Below are 25,105 nucleotides of genomic sequence, written 5' to 3'. Positions count from 1 at the left end.
CGTAAGCGCGCCTAATTCAAATGAGGATGGGGGGGCGTGTTTTATGTTAATGTTTGGTGACCCGACGTAATTGACGTTTTTTACGAACGGCGCATGCGCCGTCCGTGTACATATCCCAGTGTGCATTGCTCCAAAGTACACTGCAAGGACGTATTGGTTTTGACGTGAACGTAAATTACGTCCATCCCCATTCACGGATGACTTGCGCAAACTACGTACATTTTTCAAATTTCGACGCGGAACGACGGCCATACTTAACATTGACTAGGCCAGCTATTTGTTCGACTAACTTTACGCCGGGAATCGCCTTACGTAAACTGCGTATCTTTACTGCGATGGGCACACGTACGTTCGTGAATTGGCGTATCTAGGCATTTACATATTCTACGCCGAACTCAACGGAAGCGCCACCTAGCGGCCAGCTGAAAAATTGCACCCTAAGATACGACGGCACAGGCTGTCATATCTTAGCTAGGTTTAAGTGTATCTCAGTTTGAGAATACACTTAAACTTACGACGACGCAGATTCCGAGTTACGTCAGCGTATCTACTGATACGCCGGCGTAACTCTCTCTGAATCTGGCTACAAGTAACATTAGGTGCAAACTACAGAGAACAAGTGCAGTACACACCAAGTAACTTTAGGTGCAAACTACAGAGCACACGTGCAGTACTGGTACACACAAAGTAACTTTAGGTGCAAACTACAGAGCACAAGTGCAGTACTGGTACACACAAAGTAACTTTAGGTGCAAACTACAGAGCACAAGTGCAGTACACACCAAGTAACATTAGGTGCAAACTACAGAGCACAAGTGGAGTACTGGTACACACAAAGTAACTTTAGGTGCAAACTACAGAGCACAAGTGCAGTACTGGTACACACAAAGTAACTTTAGGTGCAAACTACAGAGCTCAAGTGCAGTACTGGTACACACAAAATAGCTTTAGGTGCAAAACTACAGAGCACAAGTGCAGTACTGGTATACACACAAAGTAACTTTAGGTGCAAACTACAGAGCACACGGGCAATACACCACGTGAGAATACTGCAGCTAGCACAATCAACTGATAGACAGTAAATTAGGATAGGGAGAACTGATCTTGCTAAACTATACAGTGTATAAATATATGTACCTGGGATGTATATATATCCTCTACACACTGTAACTTTAACTAAACTGACTAGCCTGCCTGCTCTATCTATCTAGAAAAAAAGACACTGTCTCTCTCTCTCTCTCTCTCTCTCTCTCTCTCTCTCTAGGACTGATCTATTCACTAACACCACCGCAACACACTACACAAGGCCGCCCTGCAGGCAGCCTTTTATAGTGTGGGGCGTGTACTAAAGCCCTGAGCCATAATTGGCCAAAGCCGACCTGGCTTTGGCTAATTATGGCTCTCTGTTTTTTGCGCGCTGTGATTGGCCAAGCATGAGGGTCATAGTGCATGCTTGGCCAATCATCAGCGCGCAATGCCGCAGGGAATTATGGGCCGTGGCACGTCACTCGAATTTGACGCGAACGACCCGTTTTGTTCGTATTTCGACGAACAGTCGAACAGACGATGTTCGAGTCGAACATACGTTCGAATCGAACGCGGAGCTCATCCCTACTTGGATCACATGGATAAAGAGCCGCGTCATCGACTGTTTACTAAGATTGGGGTTAAGCCGTGTCCCAGGGATACTGGGGCGACATCGTATGATGTCGTCCCAGAACAAGAGGGGATCTTGCCTGCCGCCAATTGTCTATACAGTGGGTGGGAGGAAGTTAAAGGATAAATTCACTTTTAATTAATATATATATATATATATAAGCTATGCAAAAAATTTTTACAGGTAAAAAAAATGTGCATTATTTTTCTAAGGAGCCTGCAAAGCATTGCAACCACCATCTGGCTCCTTCAGACTTTTAGCATAGTGTGGCAGACAGTTACCAGCACCCTCACAGCTCATTGAGAACTACAAGCTGGTCACAAGATGGTATGTGAGGGGTGTCTTGTGATTTCAAGTATTTAAAGGAGGACAGAGTTGTAAGAGAAGATTAGAGCGAGGTAGGAGAGCTTGGATTTGGTGGCTAGCGGCACAGACACAGATTTTTTTAAATTCATTTTGAGGCCAGAATATACACCAAATTCTTCAATAGTACATATAACCAAGGATATAGAAAGACATGCCTCATGAAGAAGTGGTAAGTCATTAGAATACATTAAAAGCCTATACATTTACAGGGGTGTCAAACGTTTAAAAAAATGTATCTTGTCCAAGGAACTAAGTCGGGGTCCCGATCTACTTGTCCTTCATGACTACTTGTCCTTCATGACAAAGTTCACAGGATGGAAAATATGAAGAGTTGTTTTTTTTATTAGGTAGAGGTGCTTTTAGGAATGTCTGTGGCTTTTAAAAATGAAAGGGGGCTTTATGGCGATTTAAACTTTGAATGTTTTTTATTTATTTTTTTATAGAAAATTTCCTAGAAACGCCAAACCTGATATTTTTATTTTTAAGCAGAGGCCCTAGAGAATAAATTGGTGGGTGTTGCAATTTTTGAGATGCAGTATTTGCGCAGCGAATTTTCAAATGCAATTTTTTGGAAAAAAATACACTTTTTTTTTTTATTTTATTGCAAAAAAAAAAACAATTTATTAACCAAATTCTTTGGTAAAATATAAAAGATAATGTTACACCAAGTAAATAGATGCCTAACATGTCACATTTTAAAATGGGTGCATGCCCATGCAAAAGCAAAAAACTACATACATTTTACTATCTATAGGCAATGCTTTAAAAGCCTTTACAGGTTACCACTTTAGATTTACACAGGAAGTCTGGTACTAGAATTAGTGCATTTGACCTGATGTTGGCGGAGATACCTCACATGTATGCGACGATCGGTGTTTGCGTGCTTGTGGGACTGACGCTTGCGTTCACCTTTGCATGCGAGCACAGGGGGGTGCTTTAAAAAATGTTTTTTCATCATTTATTTTTACGCTGTCGCTTTATTTTTATTATTTTTTTTATCACAAGGAACGTAAACATCTCTTGTGACAGCAATAGGCAGTGACAGGTACTCTTTATGAAGAGAATTGGGGTCAATACGACCCCAGATCCTTCTTATGCCCTTAAAAGCAATTGATCACACCAAGATGGGTGTGATAAAATGTTTTCCATTTTTAAAAATGGCGCTGGAAGCATTGGCTAATCGATCAGGTGTCCCTGCGAGACCAAACAGTCTGCGTAAGGCAGCAGTGGGGAGGGTGATGTCCCCTCCCGCTGTTTGTTAAAGTGATCCAGTGGCTAGTCAGCTGCTCAGATTGCCTTTGCAAGAGAGCCGACTGGTTGGCTCTAAACCCTGCCTTTTGCCCACAGCAGGGCTAATTGTAAAAAATAAATAAAAAATTATTGATCAGCACCCAGAACTGCATGTCTCGGGCATCAGGTGATAGGATTTGGACATCCCTACGTTTTAGTTTTCTCTCCAAGGTAATGCCTTTAAAATATTTTTTTTGCTGAATGTTACTACTGAGGATTTCTTTTGCTATAGCAAATAGGGGAGAAAACCAAGAACAACCTTGCCTTGTGCCCTGATGAAGATGGAAGGGTGGGGAGATGAGGCAGTTGACCAAAATGTTTGATCTATTTGTGGGACTAGACCAAAACAGTCAGGACAGGCATGTGAAAAGGACCATTCTATAGATCCCCAAAGGCTTTATCTTTGTCTAATAAGTCCAAGGCACATGGATATTGTGGTTGAATTTATAGGCATATAAAGCCCGTTTGGTCATCGTGCATAAGAAAAAGTACAACCAAGATCAATCTAGTGTCCTAAATTTTCAATAGTATTTTGTAGTCAAGTTTTAATAAAGGAATGGGTCTGTAGAAAGAATACTCAAGAGGATGTTTATCAGGATTTAACAGGAGTACAATAGTAGCATTGTACATAGTCCGTTCGCAAAGGCTTCAGTGTAGCCCCCCTTTTTTTTAAATGGGTGTAAAGGAGTATAAACAGCTTTTTGTATATTTCCAAGGAATTCCATCTGGGGACGTGTTTTGATCATTATCTGGGGCCAACATTGCTTGGTTAATCTCATCTTCCATGATTAAATCATATTGATTTTTTTGGGTTCCCCAAATGAGTTGACTGCCAATAACTGGAGTAGCAAAGTGGTTTCCCCAGTGTAGCCCTGGACTAATAAGTACACAACCACAGGTCACTGCCTCCCTTCTAGAAAGTAAGCAAGCATGTATAAGTGGATCTTCTAAGAAACGGCCTTTCAGTTACTGGATCATTTTCTAACAGCAGGTTGACACACTAAAGTTTATATTCAGTGTCGCAGTTATGTATTTTTTTTTCTTAGTTTCTTTCATTATTAAAGGGATTGTACTTTACTTGGTCCCTTGTTTCAATATGTATTTTAAAGGCCTTGAAGTTGTGTTTGAAACAATGCTTTCAGAAGCTCACCTCATTACATAATTTATACCTGTACTGTACTTTTTTTTTCACAAAAAAGAACTTTGGGATTCAGATACAGGGCTTTTATATCCAGTGACTTTGTCCTTCCATTTCCCTGCACATACTTTAAATTCTACAAATGGTGCCCTAAAGCCACAATAGTGTGTTTAATATTCTTCCCTGTTCAATGCCCAAAGCTCCTGGATAATGTACATGTGGTGAATAATCAGACAATATGAGTCTTGCAGCCACAGCAGGCCTTCATCAAGCCTAGAAAAGGGAATAGGGAATTGACAACAAATCGCTTTGCATGGACAACACGCAATTCAAATGATTATTACATTCTTCCTAACTCAAAGTTTAAAGGGTGAATTCATTTCCATGTTTAGCCGATAATATGAAATTTCACTTATTTAGAACAGACCAGTAACCATAAGAAATCCCTAATAAAACCACTGTCAGCTGCCTTGTAGAGAATAAAATCCTCGGATTGGTAGAGATAACATCGGGCTTCAGTCAGCAGCAGGTTATTTCTTGCTTGTGGCCCACAGTTTCAACTGATGAAAAGAATTTCTTGAAGCCTGTTTCTTGTGCCAGAACTTTACTAGGCTTGAGCTGTCTTCAATTTAAGAAGATTTGATGTTTCATCAAAGCAAGTAGCAGAGACAGATTAGCTAACATAGATCATACATTCTATCTAACTTTGTTCAATGTAGGAAATGATAACTTGTACAAGACTGTTGCTCTTTCCAAACTTAGGTGGTCCAATATGTAACCCCTGTGGCCATCTGCATTTTTTTTTCTTTCTATGCAAAGATGGAAAAAGACAAATGAAGGCTTTATCCTTTCTAAAAGATGAAAGAAGAAAAAGTCTGTTGAAAAATCAAAGACTTGACAAAAATGCTTTAAATAAAGTTGTATTAGTAGTTGTAATAATGTACAAGTGTCTGACACCCTGAAAAGCTGTGACTGTGCCTACCCCATTCACTGTACCATGCTTATCTAGCCCTGTAAAGAAGAAATCGCTATACATACCTTTTCAGATGCTGCTCTGGTCCAGCCCCACGCTGAGCTGTCAGCGGTGGCTTCTCTGTGTAGGTGGGTGCAGGAGAGGCAGCTGACAATACAAGCCCCATAGTAACTCTATGGGTGGCATCACTTCCCAGGCATTGGCTGCCTCCTGCACAGAGCTTCCTCCGCTGAAGACCAGACTGGATTGGCTTGACTTCAGACAAAGTATGTAAAGCTAGTTCTTCTTTACAGGGCTCGATAGGTTAGTCTGAGATTGTAGATGCAAGTAGATTTACAGATTTTAGTTTTGGGGTGAACTTCCACTTTAGGCGGGGTTTTTGCAAGTCGTATTGGTAGTACTGACAGGTAGTGATTAATTTTTGGCATCCTCTCTTTTACCCGAACTCCCACTTTTTTGTACCAATAGACTGAGGGTTGAGTCATTGCCCTCCCAGCTCATGGAAGTTGTGGTGTGAGGAATGACCCAGCCTGCAGCTCATTGGCGTACGAAGAAGTGGTAGTTTTGGGTTACAGATGGGTTTTTAAGGGCTCAAACTCCTCTCTGCTGGCAGGGATACCACAAATGTCATTGGAAGTACAGCCTGAGACTCTGCAAGCACCATTGGAAGTACTAGCAGTAATTATGGATGTCCCAACATGGTTTCTGTGAATGTGAATGGAAATCCTGGCAGGGAATCTGTGGGTATCATTGAAAGTACTGGCAGGGATTCTAGAAATTTGGCAATTTGACCTTTTTGGGAATGCTAGCTTTGTGGCTGTGGTATTGTTGCTTTGCTTCAGTGCCCGGTCAGTTGCTTACATGGATCAAATCGGAGCCAAGTAACAAGCATTTTCAGAAGGGGCCTGCAGTGGCATATCCCATACTACTACCATAGTACAGGACCGAGACACTATAAGCAGATTTTTCTTGTGTTCAGGAGATAGATGTCAGTGCCTTCCTGTTTGCATTTCACACATTTTTCTTTAAACATTTCATATCTGCAACAGTTGGGCTGAAAATGTTCCTATAACCACTTTCTATACTATGTCCTAAATTACAACTCTGTGTAGAATTGCTTGCCTCATATTTGTATTTTACAGTGAACTCCGCATTTAAAATCAAGAATAAGTTGGCATTTTTTTTTGGATCTGTACAGCACATCAGTTTATTTATCTTCACTTCTTCCTTCAGGATCTGCAAATCGAGCAAGAGAAAATCACTTACAATATTACTGGAGGCTGTACATCTCTTGTCGTTGTCTACTTACTGGGGAAAATCTATGTAGCAAATGCTGGTGACAGCAGGTAATACTTTGTTTCATATTTTATGCACTTGTCCTTTTAGAGCAGTATAAATCCCTATGTTGTACTGTCATCCTTTGCCATGATCTTGTTGATAACTACTAATATTAATAGATTTTTTTCAGCTGGCAATGTTGGTACATAGTTCATTAAAAGTTATTAAGGGCTTATTCACACAGGGGCAGAGACCCAGCTTGTTTATGAGCTCACACATCCGAGCCTTTATATCCATACCCAGGCTATATGCATGGTCTTGGATGCGGACAAACTGCCTCCAGGGCCATGCATCTGTTCCTGCATGGACATTTAGAGCTATTCCTGTCATTGATGTTTAACAGGCTTATGGCAATGGCTGCACAAAATATCTGTCACTTCTAGGCGCATAAACACATGCTGTTTGGGCCTCTGCGCTTGTGTCAATGAGCCCTAAAGGTCGTATCCCTACCCTGAGATAAAAGGGCATACTCTCAGATGTTTCATTATCAAAGGTATATTCAGCTTTCCTGTACAGTGGCTTTCATTTTAATGCTGGCATCTGCTTTTTGAAAAAGGTTACCCCTCTCTCTAACTTCTTATGGTAGGCATATTCATTTCTTGAGGCACGGCAGTGTTTGCAGTTTCCAAGGGCCATCCATAATTGGTCTCAGGAAAGCATAACATAAAATCATTTGGGTAAAGGCTGCATTTATCAAAGCGATACAATGTAACATTTTCAGTTGTATATTTAGTGTCAGTCCTTCTTACATAATTTCTGATGAATCCCTCCTCACCTCCATAACCCCTCTCTGTGTACAGGTAGAGAGATCATGAAGTTCTAAATGCACACAATTTCCAGAAATATCAACAAGTATTCTTTCATTTGTCGAACAGATATGAAAAAAAAAAAAATTTGTCCAACATCAGTGCCTGACCTCACAAATGTGCTTCTGGAAGAATGGTTAAACATCCCCATAGACAAGCTCCTAAACCTTGTGGATAGCCTTCCCAGAAGAGGGTGTGTGTGTGTGTGTGTGTGTGTGTGTGTGTATATGTATATGTATATGTGTATGTGTGTGTGTGTGTATATATATATATATATATATATATATATATATATTGAACCCTACAGTCTAATACTGGAATGCCATTAAACATCATGTGTGTGTAAAGGCGGTGTCCCACTACTTTTGGTAATATAGTGTATATGCTGCGGCCTCATTGTTTTCTTTGGGAAAGGCGCACTCTGAGTAACCACTTGAGGCTGCCGTGAGTACGGCTTTCCCATAAAATATGAGTAACAAGGTAAGAAGCAGTCATTTTTAGGCTTCATTTCCATGGACGTTTTTACAGCCACTTTTCTGAGCGTTTTTTGCAGCTTAAAAACGGCTCTCCATGTTAGTCTATGGCCTCATGCCCACCATGACGTTTTTGAGCTGTAGATGGCTGAGCCGTTTTTAAGCTGCAAAAAAAAAACAGGACCAGTGCGTTCTGAAGCTCCAGTGTTAGAGCTGTAAAAACGCCAGACGTTAAAAAATTTGCAAAAACGCTACCGCTGCGTTTTTGAGCTCCAGCTCAAAAAAAAAAAACATGGACAGGCGTTTTTAAGCTGTAAAAAAGGCTAAAAAAAGTGTCTGTAAAAACATCCATGGAAATGAAGCCTTAGGAGAAAAAATCGCTGGAGCGTGACTAAGTATAAAGACCTATTTGGCAGCACTTAGTGGTGTGGAATAACTAATTAAATGGTATGTAAACCCTGACAATGAGTTTCCCTTATTTGCTCATTTTGGTCTGACAAATATACCATTAAAGGTGTTTTGTTATACCTGTTTGGCATGTGCAAAAAAATACCTGTTGATCCTGCCAGAAATCCTGAGAGATGATAAATTCCTGTGCTCTCTGTCTGTGCACAGGGAAGGGGGTACGTAGATAAGGATGGGGGAGAAGATGAGAAGATGTTCTTTGTAATGCATCAGCAATATATTTCAACATAGGGGAATAGGGGTGCATCGGTCCCTCAAGCTGAAATAAAATATATTACAAATCTCTCTCAAGAGAGCCAGCTTATAGGGCTAGAAAAGCAACAACTCTATGCCTCTATAAATGTAAAAAAGCTAAATACGAGTCATCTCCTGGCTACTATTTCTAAATCGGAGACACCTAACTTATATAGGTGAATTGTGTGATGGCAATGGCCATACAGTCACTACTTTTATTGCTATATATCATCTTTTTTTTTTTATCAAGTTTTGTATAGCAGTATAGTCTCATATGAGGATGAGGCCTTGCTGCACTTTTCTAAGTTCTATTGTCTTACCTACGCTCTCTGAAACGGACCTAGACTTGTTGGACTTCCCTATTATAATAAAGGAGCTTCAAGTTCCAGCCACGGGCCTCCCCTATAATAAGGCCTTGGGAGCGGACGGTCTGTCGGGGAGATTTAGAAGTCGTATGACAAGGTTCCTCTTCCGGAACCTTTGACTGTATTCGATGAGGTGTAAGAGATTGATTCACTTCCTCAGTTTATGAATGAGGGGGTTATTTTAGTCCTGTTAAAATTTGATAGGAACCCCTTGGTTCCAGAACTATATTGGCCAATCTTGTTGGTTACATCCGATGTTAAACTCCTTATGAAATGTTTAGCTAATCGCCTATCTACATTACTAAGTTAGATCACCCAGATCAATCAGATTTTATACTTGTCATGTCTATAGCCATAAACATTATAAGATTGTTCCTGAACTTAAAAGTCCCCATCGATAGTCCTGGTAACAGAGCTATCTTCTCATTGGATGCAGCCAAAGCTTTTGACAATATAGCATGGAATTTCCTGTGGCACACCTTGGTAAAAATTGGGCTTGAATTCATCAGGTGGAACTTTTGCTCTGACTTTTACTCTGAGCCCTTTTGGCCAGAGTCCAAGTACAGCCCCAATTCTAAAACATTGTGACTCTGTGTAAAATCAACATAAAAACAGAATGCAAAGGTTTGAAAATCTCATAATCCATATTTTATTAACCATAGAAAATAGAACACATATCAAATGTTTAAACTGAGAAAATGTACAATTTAAAAAGAAAAAAAAAAAAGGTAATTTTGAAACGGTTTACAGCAACACTTCTCAAAAAAGTTGGGATAGGGCCATGTTTACCAACAGTGTAACACCCCAACTTTTTTAACAACATGCTGTAAACAACTGGGACCTGAGGAGACCAGTTGCTGGAGTTTTGGGAGAGGAATATATTCCCTTTCTTGTCTGATATAGGATTCTAACTGCTCAACAGTCCTGGGTCGTCTTTGAAGTATGTTTTTTGTTTCAAGATGCGCCAAATGTTTTTAATTGGTGAAAAGTCTGGACTTCAGGCAGACCAATTAAGCAACTGGACTCTTCTGCTATGAGGCCATGCTGTTGTTATCAATGCATTATGCGGTTTAGCTTTGTCCTGCTGAAATATGCAAGGCCTTTCCTGAAAGACATAGTCTGGATGGGAGCATATGCTGCTCTAAAACTTGGATTTCTCTTTAGCATTGATGGTGCCATTCTATATGCACTAATGCATCCCCATACCACCAGATTTTCACCCCATGCCATCAGAGATGCAAGCTTTTGAACCAAGCACTAAAACAAGCTGGGAGGTCCCTCTTCTCTTTAGTCCAGAGGACGTGATGCCCATGGTTGCCAAAAAAAAAGAAAAAATTTGATTTGTCTGAGAGGATGGCAGCATTTGTGGATCATGTTCAGATATGGCTGCTTCTTTGCCTGATAGATTTTTAACTTGCATTTCTGGATGGCACAGCAAACTGTGTTCACAGACAGTGATATTTTTGGAAGTATACCTAAGCCCATACAGTGATGTCCATCACAGAAATATGCCTGTTTTTATTGCGGTGCCATCTGACGGCTCAGATATCGCAGGCATCCAGTATTGCATTTCGGCCTTGTCCTTTATGCACACAGACGTCTCCTCTGAATCTTTTGAGGATATTATGTACTGTAACTGATGATATATTTTTAGTCTTGGCAATTTCAGTTTGTGGAACATTATTCTGAAATTGTTTGACAATTTTTAGGCACAGCTTTTTTACAGATTAGTGAACCTCTGCCCATCGTTACTTCTGAAACGCTCTGGGTATAAAAATTGCATTTTAAGGAGTCAATCATGTTACTGACCTGTTGCCAATTAACCTAATTTAGTTGCAAAATGTTCTTCCAGCTCTCCCTTCAATATGGGCTGTCGTTTGAATTCTGTTTTTATGTAGCTTTTATACAGCATTAGAATTTGTTTTAAATTGGGGCTGTATGGAGCCTACCTAAAGTGATATTAAAGGCTTGTTCTTTTTGATAAAAAACAAAAAACAAACATGTCATATTCACCTGCTCTGTGCAATGATTGTGCACAGAGCAGCCCAAATCCTTCTCTTCTTGTGTCCCCAGCTGGTGCTCCTGGCCCCTCCCTTCTGCCCAGTGCCCCCAGAGCAAGCAGCTTTCTCTGGGGGCACCCAAGCAGGCTCGCATTTCTGCATGTCTATGCACACACACAGAGCTGTGGCCCCCTCCCTCTCTCTACATTGGCTCACTAGCTGTGATTGACAGCAGTGGGAGCCAATGAGGAGTGAGAGTCCCCGAAGAGTTGAGGCTCTCGTGCACATCACTGGATTGAGAGGGGGCTCAGGTAAGTATTAAGGGGGGATGGAGGGGTTGCTGCACAGAAAAGTTGCAAAGAATGGGTTGGCATCCTTCTATTTTAACTATCCAGAGGTTTAAGTGGTGCAATGGATAAAGCTGTAGGTATAATTGAGAGCCCCTTAAATAAGATTGTGCAATCTGCACTAAAACTTCCCTAGTCATTCTTGGAAAAACACCAAAAAGTCAATTATTCTTATTAACACATCAGCTGCCAGAGGAAGCTGTATTTGTGGAATATCCCATAATGACAGTCACTGTGAAGCTGGACGTTGGAAAGCCTCTATAGATTCTTGCAACTCCGTAAAAGAAAGTCAATTCCCGGCAATTTAGAGTATTTTAGTTCAGTGACCCTGGGCAATCGCATGCATTGCAGATATCTTGGATCTGTACATGGATTTTTGTATCAAAGTATACAAGCACTTATTACATTCTTCCCCAGCTTGAGTGCTGAAAGGTGACCATTGATGTATAACACTGCAGCAATATCATTGCTTTATGTGAGCTGTAGACAGACAAGATGTGAAATCACTGCCAAGTGTTCTATAATACATTTTCTTAATTATAGAAAATGATCAAACAGTGTCACTTCCTATGGTCCATGAGTAAGGTCACTTTTTTACTTGTCTCCTAGTTGTAAGCTAAAGGCTGCTGCTCTGTAAAGTGTGAAAGATTTAGCAACCGCGTCTCTGTAAAGCTGACAACTAGCCCAGCTTTGTGTCATGTAAATGAATGTGTTGGATGACTACTAATTTAGTCTTACATCTGCTGCTGCTGCCTATTCCTTGCATTCCAATGAGGAAAGTACTGTCATTACCTCTACCATTGTCTTTATTGAATAACCTCTGTTGCATTTGAGTGCACCACTTGCATATAGAAGCCAAGCTTGTAAAAAATAAATAAATAGATATGTTAATATTACAGGTTCGATGGTGAGCAGGATGCCCATGCATTCATAAATTGTCCAGGGTTCATTATTTTTCAGGTGGTGAACACTGTATTATTTAACACAGCAAAAAAACGAACGCAACAAGGAAGCACATTGTTTGCAAGTATGCGGTTGACAATTCTCAAAACATATTAATAAGTCAGAGTCTTCTGCTGCTACCTCTGTCCAGGCAGACCGCATGTTTGGAACAGCAATTACCTTTACCTGGAACTTGTATACACAGTTTAGCATACCCAGAAGAACTTTTTTTTTTAAGTATTTCTTATAATGTAGGAACAAAGGACAAGCTTTAAAAACATTGTCGGTAAAGCCACAGCTAAAACATTTAAATGCTTACTTGCAAAATAATTTCTTTCCTAATTTTATATATATATTTTTTGTACTAGCAGTATGCTTTTGAACTTGCTAGGTGTAACGGAATGGCCCGTGACACCCAGAGACCTTTTGAAGGATGTTGGGGTACTCCTGTGCCAGCTTCATTAATGACTCTTGGGTCATCCTATGCCCCTTTTGGGCATAGGGTGACTGAGAAATAATAATTTATGTCTTGCAGGAGATCTGGACATATTACAGGTGATTTCATGCTGACCCATAACAGATCAATAAGAGACCTTCAATGCTTAAACTAGACTGTTGAGCTGCCAACTAAGTCTGCTACTGTGGTGATGTGGATTGAAGCTTGAGACTCAGCCTGGCTGGCTATTATGGGATGTTAAAGTATCTTGCTGTGATTACATTCTGTGTCCATTGTACTAATTAAGTCTGTAAAGGTCAGATGTCTAACTTTTAGGTGTTAATTGAGCCTGGCTCCTGAAAGACATTCCATTGTGTGATGCTAATGGCACTGTTCGTGTGAAAAGCCTATTGATGTGGAATGTGACTTGTTAACTGTAGTAATTACCCCCTCTAAATGTGGAGACAGAATGTCTGACTGGATGTGGGGTGGAGAGTTTCTTTGTTCCTTTGATTACTGTAACATGTTGTACTGTATATAAGAAAGCTAAGGTACCATTAAAAGTATTCATTCATTCATTTTGGAACCAGTAACGGAGCTCTGTCTCGTTATTTCTGGGGAAAATCCAATGGGTCCTGTCTGCTGGATTGTGGATTGTCGGATAAGCTGTTGTGGGGCGATGGAATGGAATATCATAAACGGTGGTGACCGTTACACTAGGGAATTTGATCAATCCAGCATCATTGTAGAAAAGTGACTGCCAAAGGAAAGACCACATGGTCCATCAAGTCTGCCTTTTTTTAACCACTTCAGCCCTGGAAGGTTTTACCCCTCTTAACTACCAGAGCATTTTTTGCGATTCCGCCCCGCTTCACTTTAACTAACAATCCACCACAAATAGAGCTTTATTTTGGTGGTATTTGTTCACCTCTGCGTTGTTTTTTTCTGCGCTATAAACAAAAATAGTGACAATTTTGAAAAAAAAATTCACTGGCAGGGAAGGGGTTAACACTAGGAGGCGATTAAGGGGTTAACTGTGTTCCCTATGAGTGTTTCTGACTGGGGGGGGCTTAATGGGACATGACCACTGGGAACAGTAGATCCCTGTCATCTCACTTGTCAGAACGAGGACATGCCTTGTTTACATAGGCATTTCCCCGTTCTGCCTCTGTACAAGACAATCGTGGGCCATCGGAGGACATCGAGTCCTCCCGTCCTCCGCAGGCATGCTCGTGCATCGGGTCGAGCGCACACCGGCATTCGAGTTTGTGGCTTCCTGAGTCCTAGGCGAAGAGCAACTCTTTGCTCCAGCCCTGCTTTATTTATACCACCTGTAGGTGGACACAAGTGTTACAGTGTGTATGTATATAATAATATATACTGTGGGCACCTGTTGCATTTCTGAAAAAATACTGTCATAAATGCCTTTATTTTTTTTGTATGGCAACCTTTTGACTTTCACTTGCTGTTGCACAGCATGTGCTTATAATGATTGTACTTTATTTTTTTAATGATTAGGTTTGAGCAAGCTGTTATAATGGATGATCTAGAAACATCAATTAGACTTTTATGTTTTCCATATTTAATAAGAAAATATTAGTAATCCATTACAAGAAAAAAAAAAAAAAGACAATTGTGACCATAATTTAGAAATTTGTCTGTGTCTCTGCTAAATGTGATGGGAAAATAATAGCAGCAGCAATATCTGCTGTGAGAGAGAAAATGGTTTTCTGTTTGAGACGTCTTTGGAATATTGACTAGGTCAGACTCTGCATGTAGTAATCAGCCGGTTATATGCTGCTAGGTGTGAAAGGCCAAAGCCACCATCTGCATATGTTATACTTGTGCAGCTGATCAATAGACATATAAAGTCTTGTCATGTAATGGAAGCATTATTTTTTTTCTGCTAAATACTGGCAATAAAATACCATACGATTTTAATTCTGTTTACGCTTTGTCACATCAGAAAATTTAGATGTAAATTTGTACAAAAATGTTAAGTATATTCCGACGGCTTGACGAATGTTGCATGAAAGTAGTTTAAATTTTCATTTGCTTTAAACATTAGATTTTGGAACAAATGGACTTTACTGAATAAAAACCACATACTCTTAGAATTTTTCCATCTTCCTCCTTTGAATTTTCTCAGCACTGCGGTCAAAAATGAAGCCCACTAACAATTAGAAAATCAAACAAATGTCCTTTAACCACTTTCCGCCCGCCGTATAGTAAAATGACTCTCGTTCTGGGGAGATGTCATATGACTGCGCCCCAGAACTGCCACTCTCAAGCACCTGCATTCCCTGGACATGGCATTACCTGATCTCAGCAAACAGCCAATGACGCGGCTCTTTACCCATGTGATCGGCTGTGTCCAGTCACAGCTGGTCACTTGTAAACAAGTGCTGTTTATCGGCTCTCCTCGCCTCACGCTGACAGAATGTCAGTGGCTTCTCCTAGCAGGAGAGATGTACAGGTAATCAGGGCACTGATCACAGTACAGCCCCAGCAGTACCCATTATTCATGCTAGTTAGTGCTGCCTTTCAGTTCCTGCTCATTAGTGCCGCCTATTATTGCCCATCAGTGCAGCATATTGGTGACCCCTCATCAGTGCAGCCTCAGCACTCATCAGTGAAGGAGAAAAATTACTTATTTACAAAATTTGCTGACAGAAACAAAAAAATAAAAGATTCTACATTTTATATTTTGCATTCGAGACAAGTCTGGTAACTCTGTTTCCTCACCTTCCCAGATAGCTCAGACGTTTACGGATTACTATCAATCTTTAGCAAAAAAAATTGCCTCAAAAAGAAAATGGGATTTTGTGGGCAATGAAATTAATTGAAAAAATGTGTGTGTATGTATATATGTGTGTGTGTGTGTAATATATATATATATATATATATATATATATATATATATATATATATATATATATATATATATATATATATATATATATATATATATATATATATATATATATATATATATATATATATATATAAAATGTATTACAAAGTATCATGAAAAAAACATAGAAACCACACAGGTGGTAAACAATTAAAAACAATTGTACATTGAAATGCATGGACATATAACTCACGATCAGGATGACTGTATGAAAACCCCAAGAACAAGATCCTGGAGATACCAGGCTGCTGATCCAACGCGTTTCGAATGTGTGAGTTACAATATAATCTTCAGGGATAGCAGCATTTATGTACGCGCATTTACTAGAAAGGAAGCCAGCCCCTTCATCTAAGACTTACGCCAAGGTCCACCAATCCTTTCACAGCATGAGGGGAGTCCAAGAACAGAAAGTTCAATTTGGATTGCCAAACGGATGGAAATAGTATCCCCAAAAATCTCCTCAAACAGAACAATGTGAGGGAGAAAAGCACAAGACTACAGTCTTGCAAATCCCCAACAAACACAAATGGTTGGAGAAAAAGTCAGGATAATACGACTAGGCAATAAGGAGGAGGTCCATGTCTGGTACCTTCCACCGGGATGTCCAGAGGGAACTGGCCAGCCCATTCCTCCTTAAAGAGGAAGTAAACATTTGAACTTTTCCTATAGGTAAGCCTATAATGAGGCTTACCTACAGGTAGTGTAAATATCTCCTAAACTTGCGCGTTTAGGAGGTCCATTACCTCCACCCACTAATTTACTCGATGCCCAGGAGATTGCTAATCACTTCAAAAATAAGATTGAGACAATTCGTCTGAAGATCTCCTCCACTCTACAGATATCTCCCTAACTTTACAATCTTTGTCCTCCTGTACAATCAATACTCTTGTTTAACCCAACTACTACAGAGGAAGTCAATAAACTTTTTTTCTAACACCCACCTAACCTCCTGCCCGCTGGACCCCGTTCCTTCTCAAATACTACGGTCACCCTCTGACTCTATCCTACACTCTTAACACTTAACACTACACTCTTTAACTCATACGTTCAACCTATCCCTCTCTACTGGCATCTTCCCCAACCTTTTGAAACATGACACTAGTCACTCCCGTACCAAAAAAGGCCTCACTAGACCTCACCAATGTCAACAACCTAAGACCCATCTCCCTACTCCCTTTTGCCTCCAAACTCCTTGAACGTTTAGTCTACAACCAACTGAGTGACCACCTCATTGAGAATAACCTTCTGGATTTCGTCCACAGCACTCCACAGAAACTGCTCTCTTAAAACTCACGAACGACTTACTAACAGCTAAAACCAACAGTCATGAATCCGTACTCTTACTCTTGGACCTCTCCGCTGCCTTTGATACAGTTGATTACCCCCTCCTCCTCAAACTAAATTTGCTTGGTATCCATGGCTGTACTCTCCAATGGTTCAAAGCTTTCCTATCTCACCACACCTTCTACTTCTCCTCTCCAACACCTCTTACCATTGGTGTCCCCCAAGGTTCTGTCCTTTGACCTCTACTATTCTCAATCTACACATCATCCCTGGGTCAGCTGATAGTCTCCAATGTCTTCCACTACCATTTATATGCCAATGACACTCAAATCTATCTCTTTACCCCTCAGCTTACCCCATCAGTCTCCTAACGCATCACTGATTTACTAACAGACATATCAGCCTTGATGTCACACCACTTCCTCAAACTGAATCTATCTAAAACCAAGCTCATTTCCTCCCCCACGTGAACCTTCCCCTGAGTTTTCTGTCAAGATCAATGGCACAACTATCAGTCCGTCCACACATGCCAGGGTGCTGGGGTAAACCTAGACTCTAAACTGTCCTTTCAGGCATACATCCAAACCCTGTCCAAATCATGCCTCCTTTGCCTCTGCAACATCTCTAGAATACGCCCTTTTTTACCAATGACACCACCAAGCTTCTAATTCACCCCCCAGTTATCTCTCGCCTCGACTACTGCAACTTACTCCTTACTGGATTACCTTTACATACACTATCCCCCCTTCAGTCCATAATGAATGCTGCTGCAAGACTCATCCACCTTACCAACCGTTCAGTGTCCTCCACCCCTCTCTGCTTATCCATGCACCGGCTTCCGCTCACCCAACGAATAAAATTCAAAGTACTAACAAAAATGTACAAAGCCGTCCACAACTCTGACCCCAGCTACATCACTAACCTAGTCTCAAAATTCCAAACAAGCCGCTCTCTTCTGTCCTCCCAAGACCTCCTTCTCTCTAGCTCCCTTGTCACCTCCTCCCATGCTCGCCTGCAGGATTTCTCCAGAGCTTCTCCTATCCTTTGGAACTCCCTACTCCAATCTGTCCGACTGTCCCCTAATCTATCCATATTTAGGCAATCCCTGAAAACCCTTCTCTTTAAAAAGCTTATGCTGCTTCTAACTCAGTGGTCACCAACCATGTTTTCAGGGCCACTAACAGGCCAGATTTTACGTATTCCCTTGGGGGGATGCAGACTAGAATACTGCAATCACTGAGCTGCAAATTATATCACCTGTGATGTATTTCAGTTATCTTGCAAACCTGGCCTGTTAGTGGGCCCTGAGGACAGGGTTGATGACCACTGTTCTAACTAATACACTGTTTTTCCTTCTCCATCAGCTTATTCCCACAGCTATTACCTTTTGTATCAATTGACTATCCCCCCTAGATTGTAAGCCCTAACGAGCAGGGCCCTCTGATTCCTCTTGTACCAAATTGTAATGTAACTGTAATGTCTGCCTTCATTTTGTTAAGCACTGCGCAAACTGTTGGCACTATATAAATCCTGTATAATAATAATTTACATTACATGCAGCCAGTGGCATCACTGATGCATGCACTCTGAAGGAATGGTCACCTGTGCCGTTCCTTCAGAGCCCTATGCCGTGACCGGCGGCTCCCAAGTGTATTCACGGGAGTTGACATCGCGGCTCCGGCCAGTCACAGAGCCGGAGTCCGTGAACCCGGAACCAAGATTGCCGAAGATGAAAACAGTTTCCAACGATGACATCACATTGTTGGAAGGTTTTGTTTTTAGGTACTTTCACATAATGTGCTAGTATGCAATGCATACTAGCACATTATGCATTTGCCTTGCAGGTAAGAAAAAAAAACATCCAGCGGTTTACAATCGCTTTAAGGGCCTCTTCACGCTATGTGCGGTGACCAGCATTATACTGCAGTGTAAAACACCAGTCAATGCAAGGACACACCGAAAACTATTTTCTCTTTGTGTCGTATTCACACTACAGCGCAGCTGCAGACATGCTGTTTTTAACACAGTGTGCTGTACAGAATCGCATTTCACTGTATAGCAGAACAGCGCACCCCGCTGTTGTACAGATTCCTGAAGGAAATGCCACTTTGTACATTTGAAATAAAGCTCAGCACAAAAAAAGGCAACTGTGTGATGTGCGAAATCCTGTACCACACCTCCCCCTACCGCTGCTGGAACAGATAGCTGCCAAACAGGTAAATCGGTTTATGCACCGGCAGCTGTCCATTGTATATGAAAGGGGCCCTAAAAGTGCAGCGACACATTAGAAGCCCACCTACCTTCAACAGCTAGTTATAGATTGTGGTGATTGCCATTCTTGTATAGCTTGCTTGTTGACTTTGACATGGGAACACATTGGATACCTTCAGCTGCTATTGTGCTCTTGCTGGGCTTCTAATGTGTACCTTTTAGGGAGGAATGAGATCCCTCCCTCCACCTTAATAATGAATGCAAGAAGGTAAAAAAAAACCTTTAGCCTCTAGAACCACTTTAATGCACTCTTACTTTTTTTTTTATTATTATTATTAAGGCAGTATAAGTACCTGAATTTGGTTTTGTACCTTTTGTATTTTCTTGTACAGCAGAGCTCAGACTCTGAGAAGAAGAGATGGCTCAAAGAGCCAGTCAGTTATTTCTGCAGTGGTTATGTGCTAGCAGAGAGAGTAGAATGACAGATAAAAGGGGCTACCAGTTTGATCCCTTACTGTCAATGTACTAATTTTTGAGTGCAGTTAATATACTGTTTTTAAGAAAACCTGAATGGAAAAACAAAAGCCAGTATACACTGTAGGCCTAAGAGGTAATATTGGGCAATCAATAACCGATGGACTACATGCTGAGGGTTCTTTGCTTTTCATGAGACGCCAAGAATCGCTTGGGACAGGGCTAGGCAACCTCGGGCCCTCCAGCTGTGGTGAAACTACAAATCCCATCATGCCTCTGCCTCTAGGAGTCATGTCTGTGATTGTTGGGGTCTTGCAATGTCTCATGGGACTTGTAGTTTCAAAACAGCTGGAGAGCCGAGGTTTCCTACCTATCCCTGGCTTAGGATGCCAGTCCCCTGGTAAAAACTTATATATTTTTTAGGGAGAAAATGTATTGTATTAAAATGTTAATTGATATAATAATCCATCTGACAAATTCTATTCTCTCTTAGGGCTATAATTATCCGAAATGGAGAAATAATTGCAATGTCTTCCGAGTTTACTCCCGAAACAGAGCGCCAAAGGCTGCAGTACCTGGTAAGTCGGAGCAGATGTTCTGTAAAGTGGATGGAGAGCTTCTGCCTGGATAAAAAATACCACTACAGTCTCTGGCCGAGTGGTGTTCTGTATGTGTAAGGGTGACCATCTTGTTAGAGGAATATGGCTTTTTTCCCCTCATATCGGAGTAGTAACTCCCCATTGACGGTTGATCTGATAACTGGTTGGGTAATATTCAAGAAGCAGCAGGAGCCCAGAAAGAGAGATGCATATGCAGTGCATATTCTTCAACAAGCAGTACACTATTGACCACAACATATCTGGTTACCCTTCAAAGGCAGCAGTGCCTTAGATGATCTCACACTGCAGATATGCAGCTGTAGGCACAGATGTGCCTTGGCACTCCCATATACTCAGTGCATTGCTAATTTGCATGAGAGATACAAGACAAAAATAAAAAATGTTCTGTGTTGATAAGGCACAATTAACATTTCTATATGTTCCCAGTAACACAGCAGATTTTAATTTTTTTGCGTTCGGGCCCACTTTAAGCCGATAACATATGCAGGAAAAGCAACAGAAAGAGAAAAAAAAGTTAAGACTCAAACTGAGCTTTAAGTGTGAGATACTAGAGTAGTAAAAGACCTATATTTAAAGCGGGAGTTCACCCATTTATAAAAAAAAAAAAATTCTCCCCTTAGATTCCTGCTCGTTCGGTCTAGGGGAATCGGCTATTTGTATTAAAATATGAGCAGTACTTACCCGTTTTCGAGCTGCATCTTCTTCCGTCGCTTCCGGGTATGGGTCTTCGGGAGCGGGCGTTCCTTCTTGATTGACAGTCTTCCGAGAGGCTTCCGACGGTCGCATCCATCGCGTCACTCATAGCCGAAAGAAGCCGAACGTCGGTGCGGCTCTATACTGCGCCTGCGCACCGACGTTCGTCTTCTTTCGGAAAATCGTGACGCGATGGATGCGACCGTCGGAAGCCTCTCGGAAGACTGTCAATCAAGAAGGAACGCCCATTCCCGCAGCCCATACCCGGAAGCGACGGAGAGGATGCATCTCGTAAACGGGTAAGTACTGCACATATTTTAAAACAAATAGCCGATTCCCCTAGAGAAAACGAGCAGGAATCTAAGGGGAAAAAGTGCCCTCTAAGGGTGAACCCCCGCTTTAACAACCAAGAAACCACTGATGTACACTGTTAGCTGCTGGTGTGCAGCGGATCGAGGATGTAGAGATGGGTTAGATTATGTGATCTCTCATCAGTAACCACTTGATAGGGTTATGTGATTTCATTAACTTCTTCCAAACTAATTTCCTCTTTTTAGCCAGAAATAGACTTAATATAATAATCTAGAAACATAAAAACCTAAAGAAGCCAAAACATCTCCTGTAATTAAAATTGCGTTTACCTGGGTCGTTGGTCCAGGTCAGTCAGCCCCTCTGACAAGGTTTATAGAATAGTGACACATTGAGGTTTTTATTTATAGCAATGGAATCACCATTACATCTTTATTTTTTATGGAAAATGTCCTATTCTAATGTAAAAGCATGCATCACTTTTGTCAATAAGGATCAGTTATAGACTCTTCATACTGTAGCCTTTTCCAAAGGTGAAAGTAAAGGGTTTTAGAATTAAATATTCCACTTAGTGTAACATCCGAAAGATGTTAACAAAATGCACTGTTCAAAAAAATCAAAGGAACACTTTTTAATCAGTGTATCGCATCAAGTCAATTAAACTCCTGGGATGTTGATCTCATCCGTTAAGTAGCAGAGGGGGTTGTTACTAAGTTTCAGCTGCTTTGGTCCTAATGAAATTAACAGGTGCACTAGGTGGGCACAAATGGGACAACATCCAAAACAGGAATGGTTTTACAAGTGGAAGCCACTGACCTTTTTTATTCCACTACTCATTTTTTCTGACACTTTTTTACAAATTTTGCATTTGGCCAGGGTGAGTGTCACTGCTGGTGGCATGTGGTGATACCTGGAACCTATAGAGGTTGCACAGGCAGTCCAACTCCTCCAGGATTGCACATAAATTTGTGCCATTGCCAGAAGGTTTGCTGTGTCTCCCAGGACAGTCTCAAGAGCATGGAGGAGATTCTCCATTTTGTTTGCCATTGTAAACCTTAACTTACAATTGTAGAAAAAAAAAATATCTTCTGCAACTAGTAAACCCACTTTTTTTATGCTGACTTGTTTGTAATTGTAATTTCTTTATCGTACATCACGGGACACAGAGCGGCATATTCATTACTATGTGGGTTATATGGAGTACCTTCAGGTGATGGACACTGGCAATCTCAAACAGGAAGTCCCCTCCCTATATAACCCCCTCCCATAGGAGGAGTACCTCAGTTTTTACGCCAGTGTCTTAGGTGTTGGTCATGGTTTAGCTTGCCTCCACATCCTTGGGATTAGGTGAGCTAACCGGTTCTGTCCAAAGGCCTCAGCGCTAAAGTGGTCAGTAACCGGACCCCAAACCCTTGGGGTATAGCCCATAATGCTTTTCTTTTTAGAGAGCTGGACCCTGGGCCCAGAACTTAGAAACCTTTGGGGGCCTAAAGTTTCTGTTGCCAGAGTGCTATATGGGCCCAGGACAGTGGATCCTTCATAGGAACCCAGGGCCTGAAGGTCTAGTACGCTACCCACGGAGATGGGGGAAGATTGGACCGCTTGCTGTGCAAAGTCCTGCGGCATGGAGCAGGTAAGGGGGGGGGGCCTGCGGGACTTGGTTCGACAGCAGGCCCTCCAGGGATCTATGGGGAGGTTAGCCTGTGTATGCTCTGGCATTGGCAGTTGAGGTCACTATGTCTAGGAAAGACAGGATGGTCTGGATATTTTACCCCCCAAATATTAGATTCCCTGGTCTGTTTGCAGGTAACCATCTGACTGCGCGCTAGGTGGGTAAAGGGGGCTGTGGGCCTATACCTTTCTAGAACTTAGGTACCTACCAAAAGTTCCTACCTGGCTGGGTGTCAGACCGCAGGCAGCTGAAGGATGGGACTTCCCCTAGCCCGCTCTGTGTCCGGAAAGAGGTGCTTTAAGAGCTTACCTGTGGCTGCGCTGTATCCGGCAAAGCAGGACTCCTGGTGTCTTCCAGCATGGCCCCCCCCGATAGCGGGCGCGCGCGCGGGCGCGTGCATGAGAAATAAACGAAATTCGCGCCATTTCGGAGGGGGGGGCGGGGCGTCAGGTTCATAGGAGGAAGGGGCGTCCCTTCCTCTGTGATGTACAGCTCATTCAGTCTGAGCCTGGAACAAGGAGGACACAGAGCGGTAGCGCTGCGGCTGAGAACAGTGACACCCGGTGGCGCAAGTAGAGTATTGCAGTTCTGGAATTCAGAACTAGCTTAAATTTGTCCAGCCTAGAAAATCCTTATGGCAGCAGGTGGATACTAGCAAATTCTTCTGTGGGGGACAGTGTGCTTTAAAAAAAAAAAAAAAAAAAAAAAACTTTCTTTTGGAAAAAAAAAAAAAAAAAAAAAAGGAAAGGAAAAAGCACTGACTGGATTCCCCACCAGGTTTTTGGTCATCAGTAGTACTGTTGTTCCCTAAACCACATATATATTATCCCCTGGTTACAACAGTCAGTTGTTGTATACAGGGGTACCTCGGTATTGTACCATGGCTCCCAAAGGCTCGGGATCAAAAGGGGCAAAAGGGGTCAAAAAACCAAAGGGTTCCCCCTCGGATTCTGAGGATACGAGTCAGGCTATGCCGGTACTCTCCCCACCTGTCAACCCAGTGGTGGGTGCCTTGGATGAGCCAGTAGGGGGGTCTGGTGCTGAGGCTGGCCCAGATCCACCCAACCCTGTGTTTATCACAGAGGAGATGCTAGCCGTCTCCCTAGGAGGGCTAGAGGAAAGATTGGCAGCTATGATCACCAGATCCATGCCAGGCAAGAAGCGGACTAGATCCCCTTCGCCTAAGGGTGTATCCTCGGATAATGAGGTTCTTTCCCCAGGGGAGTTAGAAGATCAGGAGGATCAATTGGACCAGAACCCAGAGGGTTCAGACGTTGAGGAATTTACTGTAGAGGAACCATTTTCAGCCTCCCAAGCGGAGAGGTTATGGATACAGTATTTGACAGACATGGTCCGTTCGGCCTTTAAGATGCCCTTACCAGGGCCTCAGCTTCCGGAGGTTTCCTCTTTGGGATCCTTAAAAGCGCCCTTGAGCAACGCAGTTTTTCCGGTCCATCCTCTGTTAGAGGGGTTAATCTTCCAGGATTGGGTAAGGCCGGACAGAGTTTTTCTGCCGCCTAAAAGATTTTCTATTATCTACCCTATGGAAGAGAAATTTGCCAAAAAATGGGCGCTCCCAGCTGTGGACGCAGCCATCTCCTGTGTGAATAAATCATTAACTTGCCCGGTGGAAAACATACAAATGTTTAAAGACCCGGTGGATAAACGTTTAGAATCACTTTTGAAAGCCTCCTTTGCTACGGCAGGAGCAGTGGTACAGCCAGCGGTGGCTGCTATCGGGGTCTGTCAGGCTTTAAAGGACCAGACAAAGCAGATGCTTAAGGACATTCCTGCCCAACAGGCAGAGGAGTTATCTGATATTCCCAGAGCTTTGTGCTTTGCGGTAGATGCTATAAAAGACTCCATCCAACAGGCGTCTCGTCTATCTCTATGTTTGGTGCATATGAGGAGGCTCTTGTGGTTAAAGAACTGGGCGGCCGAGCCACCATGCAAGAAGCTGCTGGCGGGGTTTCCCTTCCATGGAGGGCGACTCTTCGGAGAAGATCTGGATAAATACATTCAGACTATTTCAAGTGGCAAAAGTACCCTTCTACCAGTAAAAAAGAGGTTCCGGGGGCCAGCTTTTAAAAAACAGCTT

General features: G+C 42.0%; 1 protein-coding gene across 1 annotated transcript in view; it reads left to right on the top strand.

The window, feature by feature from the left end:
• The window catches only part of PPM1H (protein phosphatase, Mg2+/Mn2+ dependent 1H), a 211,722-nt gene that overhangs the window by 120,791 nt on the left and 65,826 nt on the right, over positions 1-25,105 (top strand). Inside the window, exons 4-5 of the mRNA XM_040344216.1 lie at positions 6,658-6,770; positions 20,207-20,291. Coding sequence (XP_040200150.1) covers positions 6,658-6,770; positions 20,207-20,291 — 198 coding nt within the window. The remainder of the gene's footprint in view (positions 1-6,657; positions 6,771-20,206; positions 20,292-25,105) is intronic.

This window comes from Rana temporaria, chromosome 3 (genome assembly GCF_905171775.1).
Source record: "Rana temporaria chromosome 3, aRanTem1.1, whole genome shotgun sequence".
NCBI classification, from domain to species: Eukaryota; Metazoa; Chordata; class Amphibia; order Anura; family Ranidae; genus Rana; species Rana temporaria.
Note: the sequence above shows the minus strand (reverse complement) of the source record. Positions and strands in the feature narration are given on the sequence as shown.